The sequence below is a fragment of the Euleptes europaea genome, chromosome 12 (genome assembly GCF_029931775.1).
Source record: "Euleptes europaea isolate rEulEur1 chromosome 12, rEulEur1.hap1, whole genome shotgun sequence".
NCBI classification, from domain to species: domain Eukaryota; kingdom Metazoa; phylum Chordata; class Lepidosauria; order Squamata; family Sphaerodactylidae; genus Euleptes; species Euleptes europaea.
The window spans coordinates 69,796,228-69,812,142 of record NC_079323.1 but is presented as its reverse complement, the minus strand read 5'-3'; the positions used below and the strand labels follow the sequence as shown (position 1 = coordinate 69,812,142).

The 15,915-nt window shown below is 43.5% G+C and overlaps 1 protein-coding gene across 1 annotated transcript in view; it reads left to right on the top strand.

The window, feature by feature from the left end:
• The window catches only part of USP9X (ubiquitin specific peptidase 9 X-linked), a 159,381-nt gene that overhangs the window by 90,440 nt on the left and 53,026 nt on the right, over positions 1-15,915 (top strand). Inside the window, exons 26-32 of the mRNA XM_056858694.1 lie at positions 959-1,067; positions 6,684-6,830; positions 6,944-7,090; positions 8,047-8,269; positions 11,070-11,290; positions 12,471-12,661; positions 13,165-13,338. Coding sequence (XP_056714672.1) covers positions 959-1,067; positions 6,684-6,830; positions 6,944-7,090; positions 8,047-8,269; positions 11,070-11,290; positions 12,471-12,661; positions 13,165-13,338 — 1,212 coding nt within the window. The remainder of the gene's footprint in view (positions 1-958; positions 1,068-6,683; positions 6,831-6,943; positions 7,091-8,046; positions 8,270-11,069; positions 11,291-12,470; positions 12,662-13,164; positions 13,339-15,915) is intronic.

The following is a 15,915-nucleotide window of genomic DNA, read 5'->3' as shown; positions in this document are numbered from 1 at the left end:
ATATGGCACCAGTTGAAGTAGTGTCAGTATGAAAAAAAAAGGTTCTATAGTTATGTTGCTTCCCTCATCCATTAGCAGAACTCTGCTGATGGAAAAGGTCGGAGGGAAGCAATCTGACCCTTCTCCCTGCAGTCTCCTAATCTGACCATGTGTGTCCCGTGACCTCAGGAATCAGCTTTCCAGGGGAAAAAAGGAATTGCTGGGGGAGGGAAATGTGCCAAAAATCTGTACTCCCAACTGCTGATGGATCACTGGATCCACCCCAATGTTCTCTGCTCAGAACCTCTACGGTTAGAATGTTAGCTTATAACATATACGTATGCTGATAATTCTATTGAATGAAGCTGAAGATAATAGGTTTAAGTATAGAAAAGTTGATTGAAGTTGAAAAAAAATGTTCTATTTGTATGTGTTAACAGATCAATATTTACTATTTAGTATTGGCAAAGTGTATTTTACATGCTTTCTCACATAAAGATATTTCGAGAAAATTTTTGTTACTCTGGATACCCCTTTTTGATAGTGTTGCCAGCTCTGGATTGGGAAATGCCTGGAGATTTTTGGGGCAGAACCTGAGGAGGGAGGGGTTTGGGAGGAGAGGGACTTCAATGCCATAGAGTCCAATTGCCGGTGGCTATTTTCTCCAGGTGAACTGATCTCTATTGGCTGGAGATCAGTTGTAATAGCAGGAGATCTCCAGCTACTACCTGGAGGTTGGCAACCCTACTTTTTGAGGGTCTTTTTTGTTGAAAACTGAAACCAATTAGATGAAACAGCTTAAATAGAAGTATTGGTTTTTCTCACAATTTCATTTCTGTAACCTGCTTCAGTAGTGTTTAAGGGTACATAAACATTGTAATGCCTTCTGAATAATGGCTTTAAAATTTCTCTCTATGTAGTGTATATTTGTTTTGCTCACAAACTATTAATAGAAATGTTTATGGTTAAATTGTTTCAGAACTGTTCGTCAGATGGCACAGGAGCAGTTCTTCTTAATGGCCACCAGATGTTGTATGGGACAGAGACCACTCCTTTTCTTTATAACTCTGTTGTTTACTGTACTAGGGGTAAGATATTGAAAGCTTCCCTGCTTGTGTTGTGTAAAAAATTTCTGATACAGAATCTTAATTTTATTTTCTGAACTCATAAATAATTTGTCCAATAATTTAACACAATGGATCCTACAGAAAAACTTTGTGGGAGGAGTTTAGATCGCTTCCACCTTGTTTGTATTCGTGGCTTCTGTGCAGTCCCACATGGGACTGCGCGTGCACTGGCCAGCCACGTAGATGATTAGTCAGCTTAATTGAAGAGTTCAGCTCCCTTGGAGTGCTCCCTCCCCCTTCCCATGTGACTAAGCCTAACGGCTTTCCCGCCCAAAAGTCACGTAAGGGAGGGGCAGGGATCACTCTTCCCTCAGTTCTTTTCTTGCTGCTGCGAGGAGAGGACGTATTTCAGCGAGAATTGTTATAGAAGGCCTTGCTTTCTACTACCAAGTTCAACACTACAAGATAGTGTAAAGTTCCTTTTATTTTTATTTCTGTTTTGTTCTTGATTCTAACTATCTCGAATTGAGATGGCATTGTTTAAAAAATGCCAAAGCTGTGGGGCCAAGTTGGCCTCCAGCAACGAACATAAGGACTGCCTACTGTGCCTGGGCGAGGGACATTGCATGGCCGCTTGCCGCCTCTGTTCCCATTTCACAAAGAAGGCTCGCCAGGAGAGAGATGACCGGCTTAAGGCAGTGCTAGACTCAAAATCCCTTCGACCATCAGGAAGGGAGGGCTACCGTTCCTCTACTGCGGCTTCAACCTCGGCCTTACCTAAGCCGACGAAGACCAACCTCCGAGAGGAGAGTGACTTCAGAGCCCCCAAAGAACAAGGGGTCACCTAAGAGATCTGGCCCTTCAAAAGGGAAATAAGGAGCGGGATCCGCAGGCGCCGAGAAACCGACCATGCGACCCGTTGGCTCCGAGCAACCTGACGGCTCCGAACGCCCTGCTGGCACCAAGAAATCACCCTAGTTCCCAGAGCTGAGTGGCTACGCCCGAGTGACGGGGGACCGCAGATCGCCCTCGGTGATTGCAATCGACCGCGGGGAACCGGTAGGAGCGCTTCCTAACCCCCCCTCCCCTACGACCGAGAAAAGCCCACGAGCGCCCAGACATAGACCTCCATCCAGACAAGACAAAGGTCGGGCTCACCGTGTTGCCCTTCACTTTCTCCGCAGCGCAGATCCTCACAAGAAGGTCAAGCCATGGTGGGGGCGGACCCCCACCTCAGGGGTCACAGCCCAGTTCCACGCTTGCAGAGTAGAGCCCTACCTGCTAATAGGTGTCCTCGCATCCCCTCTCCATCTGGGGATGAGTTGAGCTCCTCGGACGAGGAAGAACAAGTGTACCGGATCCGAGATACCTGGACCCTTATTACCGTCGGTTCCAACGGGACTGGTCTGCATACTATTATTGTCCTCCACCCTGGCATGCTACTTGTGGATTCCATTCCCTGCTCAAAATCCTCCAAATGGAGGGCAGTAGGCTTGGAAAGCACCAAATGTCTGCTTCCAGACATATGGCCGACTGTTCTGGGAGAGTCATAGCCTCCAGTATAGTACTAAGGCGACATTCATGGCTACGCTCTTCCACTCTATCGCAGGATGTCAAGGCAAAAGTGGAGAACTTGCCCTTTGACGCCAAGGCCTTATTCCACAAACAAACAAATGAGGTCTTGCATAACATCAGAAAACAAAAAGCCACAGCGAAATCCCTAGGGATTACGCAAGCACAGGGTCCCTCTTACAAGCCTAGGCCGTTTTATTGGCAGCCATCCTCGTACTACCCGAGAGGAGGCAGATACCAGGGGAACCAATTCCAACAGACCCAATCTACACCTTATGTCCCCCAACATCAGGGGAGAAGGTACAACTCCAAGGGTAGGGGGAAGAAAAGGAACCAGACCAGGCTAGAAAAGGGTCTGCATGACTAAGTGTGGTTCAGTGTTCAAATGCGCCTGTGTTTTTTGAAAGGTTGCTACAGTTCTACAGTAAATGGTTAACAATTACACATGACTCCTGGGTTTTGAATATTGTTCAGTCTGGTTACTACCTAGAATTTCTTTCTTCCCCTCCATGTGTCTCCCCACCTGCCATGGAGCCATTCCCTCCACAGGAGCTGTGTCAAGAGGTGGAGGAGTTGGTTTCTAAGGGTGCTGTCCAAGTTGTCCCGCCCACCGGTCAGCAGAGTGGTTTTTATTCCAGATACTTTTTGGTCGACAAAAAAGATGGAGGCAAGCGTCCGATCTTGGACCTGAGAGCCCTCAATAAATACATATATGTTAGGAAATTTAGAATGCTGTCTTTACATGACAACCTCCCCCTTCTCTCACAGCACATGTGGTTTGCCGTTCTGGATCTTAAGGACGCATACTTTCATGTAGCCATATATCATTCCTGCAGGAAATTCCTAAGGTTTCGATGCAACGGAGAGTCCTACCAATTTACGATTTTACCTTTCGGCTTGGCCACGGCACCTAGGGTTTTTACCAAGGTGATGGCTGAGGTGGTTGGTTTCCTGGCTTCTAAAGGTTGTACCATTTCCCCCTACCTGGATGACCAGTTGTTCGTTGGGGAATCTAGACACGCGTTGTTGGATTCTATCATGTTAGTGACAACTACGCTGTCTTCCTAGGGCCTAATTATCAACCAAGGAAAATCTAACCCACTAAAACGATAGATTTTATAGGAGCGGTCCTTGATGCGGATATGTCCTTGGCCTTCCTGCCCATCTCGAGGATTAGATCTATTCGGGCCCTGGTTTGCTTCTTCTTCAAGAGAAGACATCAGAAAGCACTGCTGATCCAGAAACATTTGGGCCTGATGGCCTCAACTACTGCGGTAGTCCCATATGCTAGGCTGCACATGCGCCCACTCCAAAACTGGTTCATTAGGAACTTCAGAATCAATATCGATCCTCAATGGAGGCAATTGTCCATCCCTAGGTGGATCCTGCGTTCACTCAGGTGGTGGGTCCAAGAGCCTAACCTGTTACAGGGTATGCCCTTTGGGGTTGCGACACACGATCTACAAATCTTTACAGACGCTTCCCTGGGGGGATGAGGAGCCACTTGTGGTCACCTCACAGCCAGAGGCAGGTGGTCCCCTACAGAATCCTTATTGCATATCAACCTCTTAGAGTTAAAAGCGGTTAGACATGGTCTCCCCTCTTTTGCAGGCATTGTCGAAGGAAAGTCGGTCCTTGTTGCCACCGACAGCACCGCTGCAAAGTTTTACCTGAACAAGCAGGGGGGCACAGGATCCCTCGCTCTGTTCGCGGAAGCTGTCAAAATCTGGAACTGGGCCCTAAATCATCAGGTTTCCATCACCGCAGTACACGTCACGGGGATTTCCAACGTCGCTGCAGATGCCTTCAGCAGGGACGTGACCCAGGACCACGAGTGATCCATTCAAGACAGTGTTCTGGACTCTGTTTTCAGGGAATGGGGCTACCCCAGTATAGATCTGTTCGCCACCAGTCACAACGCCAAATGCAGGCGGCATGGGACCCCGCTTCCATAGGGGACGCTTTTCAAATGCAATGGTCCCAGAACCTCCTCTATGCCTTCCCCCCGCTCCCCCTCATTGCCAGGGTAGTGGGAAAGATCATGTCGGATCAAACAGACATCATTTTGATCTCCCCCTTCTTGCCGAAGAGGCCATGGTTCTCCACCCTGTGGGCCCTCTCCACCCTGTTCATCACCCTTCCCCTGTCCCCATACCTACTGTCAGTGGGTCGGGTGTTCCACCACAATCCCAAAGTACTCAAACTGACAGCGTGGAGGATTCAGGGGTGAATATATGGTCGGATAGAGTGGCTCCTATAAAATCTATCGTTTTAGTGGGTATGAGCTTAGACTTTCCTTGGTTGATAATGTCCTGTTGGCTTCCCGCAGGCCATCCACAAGAAAATCGTATAATTCCAAATGGAAGCGTTTCTCCATCTGGGCTTCTTCAAACAAATTGACCCCAGAAACATGCCCTCTTTCAACTATATTTGATTACTTGCTCAGGTTGAAGGATGAGGGCTTATCTAATTCCTCTATTAAGGTTCACCTTGTGGCCATTTCGGCTTTTCATGAGGGCATAGGGACTAAATCCCTATTTGCTCACAAATTATGTAAAAGGTTCCTTAAAGAGCTAAATAATTCCTTCCCACCTGTTTCGGCTCCCGTGCCACAGTGGAGTCTCAAGTTGGTGTTGTCACAGTTGATGTTTAAACCATTTGAGCCTATGGCTTCTTGTGAGCTAGCTTTTCTCTCTTACAAGACAGCCTTTTTAGTAGCCATTACCTCTGCTCACAGAATGAGTGATCTGAGAGCTCTCTGATTCGACCCCCCCCCCTTTACTAAATTTTATAGTAACAGGGTGGTTCTCAGGCCCAGCCTGGAGTTTTTACCCAAGGTACTCTCTAAATTTCATCTGTCTCAGGACCTGGTACTGCCCACGTTCTTCCCAGAGCCTCAATCAGATCCAGACAAACAACTACATACTCTGGATGTGCGCAGAAATTTGCTCTTTTATTTAAAAAGGGTTCAGGGGTTCAGACGGGATAACAACCTCTTTATTTGCTTTAGGGGCCCTAATAAGGGCAAGGGAGTAGCTACTCAGACATCCAGATGGGTTATATCTGCTATCAGGATAGCCTACAAAGAGGCAGGTGTAGAGTGTCCTATGCAGGTGCATGCGCAGTCAACAAGAGCACAGGCCACTTCAGCCGCTTTTGCATCCCACCTAGACATCCAGGACGTTTGCAGAGCGGCTACATGGTCCACACCATCAATCTTCATCCGTCATTACACCATGGATGTGGATTCCAGAGCAGAGGCATCTGTAGGGAGAGCAGTGTTGAATTCATTGTTTAAGTGAACAGCGCACACCCGCCTCCACACCGTGGTAAGCTTGCTATTCTCCCATGTGGGACAGCACAGAAGCCCCGAATACGAAAAACAGTGTTGCACTTACCTGTAACTGTTGTTCGTACAGTGGTCTTCTGTGCAGGCACACACCCCTCCCTCCTGTCCCCACTGTGGGCTGTTCCACTTCTATTGTGGTCTCCCCGCTGCGGCGATTGGAGAACTGAGGGAAGAGTGATCCCTGCCCCTCCCTTACGTGACTTTTGGGCGGGAAAAGCCGTTAGGCTTAGTCACGTGGGGAGGGGGAGGGAGCGCTCCAAGGGAGCTGAACTTTTCAATTAAGCTGACTAATCGTCTCTGTGGCTGGCCTGCGCACGCGCAGTCCCATGTGGGACTGCACAGAAGACCACTGTACAAACAACAGTTACAGGTAAGTGCAACACTGTTTTTCTTTCCCCTGTGTACCCTGAATATCCTCTGCTATGGATCAAGGCACTGTTGTTAACATGGTGCGCTGTACCATGGGGTGCTGCTGTGAGGAGGAAGAAGTAGGATAAAATTTCTACTCCTTCCTTTGCCAGCAAAAAAGGGAAGAAACGGTAAAGCATTCGTTAAGCTTTGCATTGGAGCCCTTGAATCTGTATAGAGTTATTAATCTCTTTAAATATCCCAAAATTGTATATAAGAGCTTTCTGGGTTCTTGAAGAAATCTTCCGTGTTGAAACTGTTAATGTAAATACCTTTGCAAAATTGCATACAAGTTGTTTCTCTTTCAGAGTACTGCAAGAGAGCGTGCTAAACATTCAGGGGACTACTTTACACTATTGCGACATCTTCTTAATTATGCATACAATAGTAATATCAATGTGCCCAATGCTGAAGTTTTACTTAATAATGAAATTGACTGGCTTAAAAGAATTAGGGTAAGTTTTATAGCAAAGTGTATGGACTAAATTAATTAAAACAATTTATTCATTTGATAATTGTTAGATCCTCTAACTCACATGGGGATGTTTTTTTCTTTTTAAATTGTTAGGATGAAGTGAAAAGAACAGGAGAAACAGGTGTAGAAGAGACAATCTTAGAAGGTCATCTTGGAGTAACAAAAGAATTGCTGGCATTCCAAACTCCTGAAAAAAAGTACCATATTGGTTGTGAAAAGGGAGGTGCTAATCTCATTAAAGTAAGTAATTATTAAAAGGGGAAAAATGATCAATAGCAAGGTGAAGATATACTCATAAAATCCATTTGTCTTACTTGCATAGAACTCAGCAAAGGCTTAAACTATCACTTTCATTTTTACATTAATATTCTAGGGGAACAGGAAAACCATGTATGTAGAAATTTACATAGTTAATATCCTATAAACTGACTGTGATAACTGTAACCCCATTTTTCAAAGAAAACAGACACCAAAAATTATCAGTCATGCATTGCATAACAAGATGAAATTAAGCATTTTCTCCTGTTGTCTTTAGTTTTTAGAAGACTTTAAATAAAACAAAATACCAGCGGAGTATAAATATTTTATAATGCAGGTTTAAGAGTCACACAGTTTCAATTTGAAGCTGTTAAATTGTTAACATTATTTTTAAATTTGTCATACTGGAGCGTGATAAAAGGATTGCAGAGCCTTGGTTGGTTTATGTAAATTACGAGGGGCAGGTGGGCCCTCCCTTCTTCAGTGAGATGGTGAGAGCTCTCCTTGCTTGGGAATCCTATGTCCAAGTGGCTGGCCATCATTCCTGTCTTACAAAGAATGGGCATTGTGGGGAAGTAATATGACAGCAGCAGCTGCTTCAATAGAGATACGGAAGGTAAAGAGTTGTGGAGTGCTCCTTTGTATATCAGCACCCTAGAACATGTAATTAAAGACACTTCCTCTATTAAACTAGACCATGTTGTTCTTTACTATCTATCCCCCCAGTGTTAACTTTGATTTGTGCAGTGTAAGCACACAATTGGTGTGTTGTGTGTGTGTGGGGGGGGAGCGTGAGTGCAAATCACAGCTTTCCTTCTTGACAATTTAACCTATCCATTCACATTTTATAAAGGCTGAACATTTTTGTAGTGGAGGACTATTTCTGTCTGGATTTTCTAAAATAATAACTGGGGTTTTCTTTCTTTTCTTTTTTTTAGGAGCTAATAGATGATTTCATCTTTCCAGCCTCAAATGTTTACTTACAGTACATGAGGAATGGAGAATTGCCCGCTGAGCAGGCCATACCAGTCTGCAGTTCACCCGCTACTATTAATGCTGGATTTGAGCTGTTAGTAGCTCTAGCAGTGGGCTGTGTTCGAAACCTTAAACAAATAGTAGATACTCTGACTGAAATGTATTATATAGGCACTGCAATAACTAGTACGTACTATTTCACATTCCTTATAATCTGTGTAATTTAAAGTATGCAAATATTTGTTAAACTGTTCTTAAAGTTATCCAATTAAATATCTGATCTCCCCCCCCATTTTTATGGAGAAAAGTGTTGATAAATTGCTTGTCTAAAAATGATATTTCTCCGTCTTCCTTTAATTGAGATGAATTCTAGATCACTGTATTCGCTGTAATAAGGTAAAAGAATCCGTAGAGAATTAATTACTGGGATTCCGATATGTGCGCTCAAGCTTTCTTAGAATCATAGAGTTGGAAGGGACCACCAGGGTCATCTAGTCCAACCCCCTGCACAATGCAGGAAATTCACAACTATCTCCCCCCCACACCTAGTGATGGCCAAGATGCCCTCCCTCTCATCATCTGCCTAAGGTCACAGAATCAGCATTGCTGACAGATGGCCATCTAACCTTAAAAACCTCCAGGGAAGGAGAGCTTACCACCTCCCAAGGAAGCCTGTTCCACTGAGGAACCGCTCTAACTGTTAGAAAATTCTTCCTAATGTCTAGACAGAAACTCTTTTGATTTAATTTCAACCCGTTGGTTCTGGTCCGACCTTGGGCAACAGAAAACAACTTGGCACCCTCCTCAATATGACAGCCCCTTAAGTACTTGAACATGGTTATCATATCCCCTCTCAGTCTTCTCCTCTTCAGGCTAAACATACCCAGCTCCTTACCTCATAGGACTTGGTCTCCAGACCCCTTACCATCTTTGTTGCCCTGTTCTAGACACGTTCCAGCTTGTCTACATCCTTCTTAAATTGTGGTGCCCAAAACTGAACACAGTACTCTAGGTGAGGTCTAACCAGAGCAGAGTAAAGCAATACCATCACTTCACGTGATCTGGACACTATACTTCTGTTGATGCAGCCCAAGACCGCATTTTGCCTTTTTAGCTACCGCATCACACTGCTGACTCATGTTCAGTGTTCGGTCTACTAAGACCCCAAGATCCTTTTCACACACACTACTGCTCAGACAAGTCTCCCCCATCCTATAATTATGCATTTGATTTTTCCTACCTAAATGCAGAACTTTACAAGTGCATTTTATTGGTTCTAGCCCACTTCTCCAGCCTGTCAAGATCATCCTGCATCTTGGCTCTGTCTTCTACTGTATTTGCTACCCCTCCCAATTTAGTATCATCTGCAAATTTAATAAGCATCCCCTCTATTCATTCATCCAAATCATTTATAAAGATGTTGAACAACACAGGGCCCAGCACCGATCCCTGAGGAACTCCACTAGTCACTTCACTCCAAGTGGATGAGGAACCATTAACTAGCACTCTTTGGGTACGGTCTGTCAACCAGTTGCAGATCCACCTAACAATAATAGGACCTAAACCACATTTTCCCAATTTGTCAACTAGAATACTATGTGGAACCTTATCAAAAGCCTTACTGAAATCTAGATAAACGATGTCTACAGCTGGTTCTTGTAGGTTATCCGGGCTGTGTAACCGTGGTCTTGGAATTTTCTTTCCTGACGTTTCGCCAGCAACTGTGGCAGGCATCTTCAGCGTAGTAACACTGAAGGACAGTGTCTCTCAGTGTCAAGGGTGTAGGAAGAGTAATATATAGTCAGAAAGGGGTTGGGTTTGAGCTGAGTATTGTCCTGCAAAAGTATTGTCCTGTAAGTATCAAGATAATGTGCTAATGAGGGTATGGTATGTTAATATGGAACCATTGTAACATACCATACCCTCATTAGCACATTATCTTGATACTTACAGGACAATACTTTTGCAGGACAATACTCAGCTCAAACCCAACCCCTTTCTGACTATATATTACTCTTCCTACACCCTTGACACTGAGAGACACTGTCCTTCAGTGTTACTACTCTGAAGATGCCTGCCACAGTTGCTGGCGAAACGTCAGGAAAGAAAATTCCAAGACCACGGTTACACAGCCCGGATAACCTACAAGAACCAATGAACTCTGACCGTGAAAGCCTTCGACGATGTCTACAGCATTCCCCTGATCCAGCAAGGTAGTAACTTTCTCAAAGAAGGAGATAAGATTAGTCTCACATGACTTATTCTTGAGAAACTTGTGCTGGCTCTTAGTGATCAGATCCATCCTTTCTAAATGCTCAAGGACTGACTGTTTGATGATTTGTTCGAAAACCTTTCCTGGTATAGAAGTCAAGCTGATGGGTTGGTAGTTACCTGGATCCTCCTTTTTCCCCTTCTTGAAGATGGGGACAACATTTGCCCACCTCCAATCTTCTTGTGTGGGAACTGACAGTGATGGTATTTCCCATTCTAACTGCAGTTCCTTACTCTACTTCAGAGGTTGTTACAGTGAGTCCCAACTGTCTGAAACAGCTCTTTTGGAGATACGAGAGGCTCTAGTAAGAAAGGGATCTTGGAAGTTGTGGGTCACGGGCACAAGCTCCCATGTAGAGGGCTGGAAGAAACTCTGCCCTTGACTCTTTAGCTCCTACTTCATGTCTTTACAGGACCACTTTAAATTATTAAATTATTTTCCAAATCTATTAAGAGCTGCAAGTCATCTTCAAAGAAGTGATCAATATATGGTGAATGTGTATTGCTCAGTTGCCAGGAACTTCATTGTAGACTTCACTTTAACTATATTTGGAATATGTATGTATACTATGTTAAACTCCTTGGAATTTTCTCAGTTATCAGGGACACTGATGTAAAACTTATTAAGGAGCAGAGTGTTAAACAACCCTGCTTAGCCCAATGGTAGTTCAGAAGTATGTTGTTTTGATTTTCTAATGCATCTGATTTCTCGTAGCTTGTGAAGCACTTACAGAATGGGAATACCTGCCACCTGTTGGACCACGACCACCCAAGGGATTTGTAGGCCTAAAAAATGCTGGTGCCACATGTTACATGAATTCTGTCATTCAGCAGTTGTACATGATTCCTGCTATTAGGAATGGAATCCTTGCAATTGAAGGCACAGGCAGTGATGTAGATGACGATATGTCTGGAGATGAGAAACAAGACAATGAGGTAATAATTCATTTGGCTTTTCAAACATTAATTATTTACTGTGCTCCTTATATTTTTAGCATCCAGTCTTATCTGCAGCTAACGAGTATAGATGTACATTGCTTTGTCAAACATCCCAGTTACTTTTGCATACTGGCCTTTTATTGTGTGATCAGAATCCCTCCCCCACACACACACACAACAATCCAGTACTGGAAGAACGTACAAAAGTGACATTGTAGATTCTTTTCATGGGATGTTTTTGCCAAGTATGAAGAGAGAACATTACAAACTGGAGAAGGGGTGTTCTCTTCCCTACTCAGGCATTTTGAAGAGAGAAGCAATGGTTGTCACTTTAAAAGTTACAGAGAGTCAGTGTGGTATAGTGCTTAGAGCAGGGGTGTCAAACTCAATTTTTATGAGAGCCAGATATGACATAAATGTCATTTGGTCAGGCTGGGTGGGGTGGTGGTGGCTGCCTCGGATGGCCCGTGTGCCAGATAAGAGCTCTCAAGAGGCCGGATCCGGCCCACGGGCCTTATGTTTGACACCCCTGGCTTAGAGGGTCAGAGTAGGATCTGGGAGACCCAGGTTCAAATCCCTACTCAGCCATGGAAGCTTGCTGGTGACTTTAGGCCAGTTATACACACTTGGCCTAATCAGCCTCACAGGGTTGTTGTGTGGATAAAATGGAGGAGTGTGGAACAATGTAAGCTGCCCACTGGGGAGAAAGGTGGACTATAAATGAAGAAATAAAAACACAGCATATATCTGCTTCTGCGGGGATGTGGGGGCTCTGAATCAACTAAATACCTTGTTCATCATTTATATTGCTTCCCATTTTACTTGGCACAGTGTCACAATATGGGTGGAGCTTACTGGGAAGTGAAGAATATAGTGATCTGTGTTAATACGAACGCTATATCTATAGAATTCTTGCACTATACACAGAACTGTACTGTAATTTTTCCATGGACCAGGTGACTCACTGAGGTTTGAAACAGGATATTGCTCTAGTTATTGGATATCCGTTGAAGAATCTTCATGAAGCAAATCATATACCTTCATTTCTTCTGAACTTGCAAAAGGGCTTCTTGGTTTGATTGAACAGGCAAAAGGTCTTTCTAGATTTCTGTTTGTATTTTGCTGTTTGTACACGTGTATGAATGAGTATTAAGATTATAATTTCTTTCATTTAAAGAGCACTGCTGACTCCCGGGATGAAGTATTCGGCTATCCACATCAGTATGATGATAAACCTACATTAAGTAAAACAGAAGACAGAAAAGAGTACAATATAGGTGTTTTAAGACATCTCCAGGTCATCTTTGGTCACTTAGCAGCATCTCAATTACAGTACTATGTACCAAGAGGATTTTGGAAGCAGTTCAGGTAAATGGGGAATTAATCTATGTAGAGCTGTTTGAACTGTAACATGTGCTTTTATGTATTTTTTTACAACATTAGTAGAAATTAATATGCAAAGGAATGAAATGCCAGGGAATATAAACTGTGTTCTTAAAAATGTACCTGAATAATTATGCCAAAGACAATATAAAGGAACCAGAAGTAATAAATATATTGCTATTTTTACATTAAGGTATTGCACTCATGGTATGTGAACCAAAATATTAGGTTACATGTTAGATGGTATGTAAAATAGTTGAGGTTTGCTAGACAATTGTAATATATCCAGATGTGCTTGCAGAACATATATCTGGTGGTGTTGATGTGTATCCTAACACACTGCTCAGCAGGGTTTGAGGAAGATGTCAGACTTTGCTTAGTGGAGTAGGATACATTCTTATGTAAATTACTTTTATTTTATTACATTTGCATTAGTATACTAGAAAATGTGTCTGGTCTTTATTATGAGAGAACGTTTTTCATTCCAGACTCTGGGGTGAACCTGTAAATCTGCGTGAACAACATGATGCTTTAGAATTCTTTAATTCTTTGGTGGATAGTCTAGATGAAGCTTTAAAAGCCTTGGGTCACCCAGCAATGCTAAGTAAAGTTTTGGGAGGATCCTTTGCTGATCAGAAAATCTGTCAAGGGTGCCCCCATAGGTAAGTGTTTCACCACCTCATGGTGTATCGTATATTTATTTCTCATCACCTAAACTCAAAGCCTGTTCAACTGTTAATGGATGTCTACTACGACAAGCCTGTGCTCTTCCTTTGTATGGGAATAATTGGGGACCACTTAGGAGTGGCTCACATTGGCAGTTTCCCCTATGCATAAACCATCATGGCTACCTGCTCATCTGTGATCATGTGAGCAACGTTAGCATAAATCAGGCAGTATATTTGCTTGCTATTTACATATGAAGTGAGCCATTCATCATTGTTCTATGCAGTCTCACATTGGAAACTGTCCATGTGCAGGCCAGCCACTTGAAATACTTCAAGTATTCTCTTCCAGAGTATTCTAGCAGCTGTTTTTCCATTCAAATGGCCACGTGCTCCGGCGGGGGGGGGAAAGTGCTTCCCTTCCCTCGGTTTGTTTTTCGCCACCACTCTGTGAAGATCGTTTTTCTTGGCTTTCTGTGAGTGTTATGCTTGGCACAAGATCTTTTTTTTTTGCCTTCAACAATGTCTCAGAAGGCCTTATTTTAAATTTGTTCCCCTTGTGGGGCAGAAATGACTCGCACTGATCAGCATGATTTATGTTTAATCTGTCTGAGTGAGGGCACAATCTGGCAGCCTGCAAGCTTTTCCAGCAGTTTACCCCAAGGCGGCTTTATGGGAGAAGGCCCTTTCAAGTTCTGATAACCCAGCAGTTAAGTCATCTGCCTCAATGGAACATAAACCTCATTCAGCCTCGAGTCTGGTTCCTCGGTTGTAGCGACCTTCCCATCCATCATCGGTAATCTCGGTTCCGTGAGTTCCAAGGTTAGATTTGACTTGAAGACGGATCGAGGCCACCTGAACTGGTACCTACCAGGTTTTCTTCTGAACCTTCACCTAAGAAACAAGACAAAGCTTAAGGAATGGCACCGATCGGTTTCAAAGGAACTGGTGAGGCCACCGGAACCGCCCATGCAGTTAGAAAAAAAGGATCTTCCTCCTTCTCGTACACCATCACTGCAGTCTTGATTGTCCATTCCAACTCTTTCAGAAGGCAAACTCTGTGCAGAGGAAATGGACTTCCTGGAAAATTATCTTCCAGTTCCAACACACCCATCTTCAGGGCCTTTCCATGGGTTCTGTAGCAACATTATCCCTTCTTCTGTCCGTCTCCTTATGTGCAGAGTGGGAAGAGCCACCTAACTGCATCCCATTCGGAACTGAGAGAACCTTCACCCAGGCCACTTGAATGCCCTCTGGTTCTGACGTGGTGGATACTACCAGCCCAAGCCCCCCCCCCAGCCTCCATTTTTAAATCCGAGGAAGATGAAGAGTCTTACTCCAGCTCCAGTTTTCCATCCGATCCATCTCCGGATGATAGGTGACCATGATTCTTTCTCTCCAAGTGAGGACTACATCTTTATCTGGAACAGATGGTTAGAATGGCTCATTCTCACTCTGAGGGCAGAGGACATCTTCAGCAGCAGAAGGGTCCCTTCCCATGCTCAGGGAGGTAGGATTCAAAACTTCCTCTGCCAAAATACAATCTAAGCAACATTCCTGAAGAGGTTAAAGACCATGTAAAGAACAGATTTGCATTACTAAGTTCAAGTGAATGTAAACCAGAAGAACTATGGGTGGAAACTAGAGATATTGTCAATGAAGAATGTGCAAAGACTATTCCTGTAGCCAAAAGAAATGAAAAGCCTCGATGGATGTCTGAGGAAACTCTTAAAATTGCTAAAGATAGACAAGAAGCAAAAGTAAAAAGTGACAGAAACGGAAGCAAAAGTCTAAGTGCAGCATTCCAGCGACTCACACATAGAGACCAACAGAACTATTATAATAACCAGTGTAAAGAAATAGAACAACAAAAAGGTAGAACAAGAGATCTGTTCCATAAGATCCAAGATATTAAAGGGAAATTTAAAGCATGGTTAGGCATGCTGAATGATCAGTATGGAAATACATTTACTGAACAGGACAAAGTAAGAAAGGGCGGAAACAATACACTGAAGAACTATACAGAAGAGATGAAAGGATGATAGATTCCTTCCAAGAAGAATCTTTTGAAGAAGAAATGCCTGATGTTCAAGCTGGATTCAGAAAAGGAAGAAACACTAGAGATTATATTGCAAATTTACTTAGTTACTGGAGCATACGAGAGAATTTCAGAAGAAAATCGGCTTGTGTTTCATAGCAAAGCTTTTGACTGTGTGGATCACAAATGCTATGGCTGGTTTTCAAGGAAATGGGTGTGCCACAATATCTGATCATTTTGATGCACAATCCATACTCTGGACAAGAGGCCACTGGGTTAGGTCAGAATATGGAGAAACAGAATGGTTTCCAATTGTTGGACAAGGATTATTTTATCTCCCTATCTCTTCAATCTGTATGCAGAACATATCATTAGGAAAACTAGATTAGATTTAGATGAAGGTAGAGTGAAAATTGTGGGGAGGAACATTAACAATTTGAGATATGCTGATGATACTATATTACTGGCAGAAAATAACAAAGACTTGAAACGAGTACTGCTGAAAGTTAAAGGAGAAAGTGCCAAAGCAGGACTAC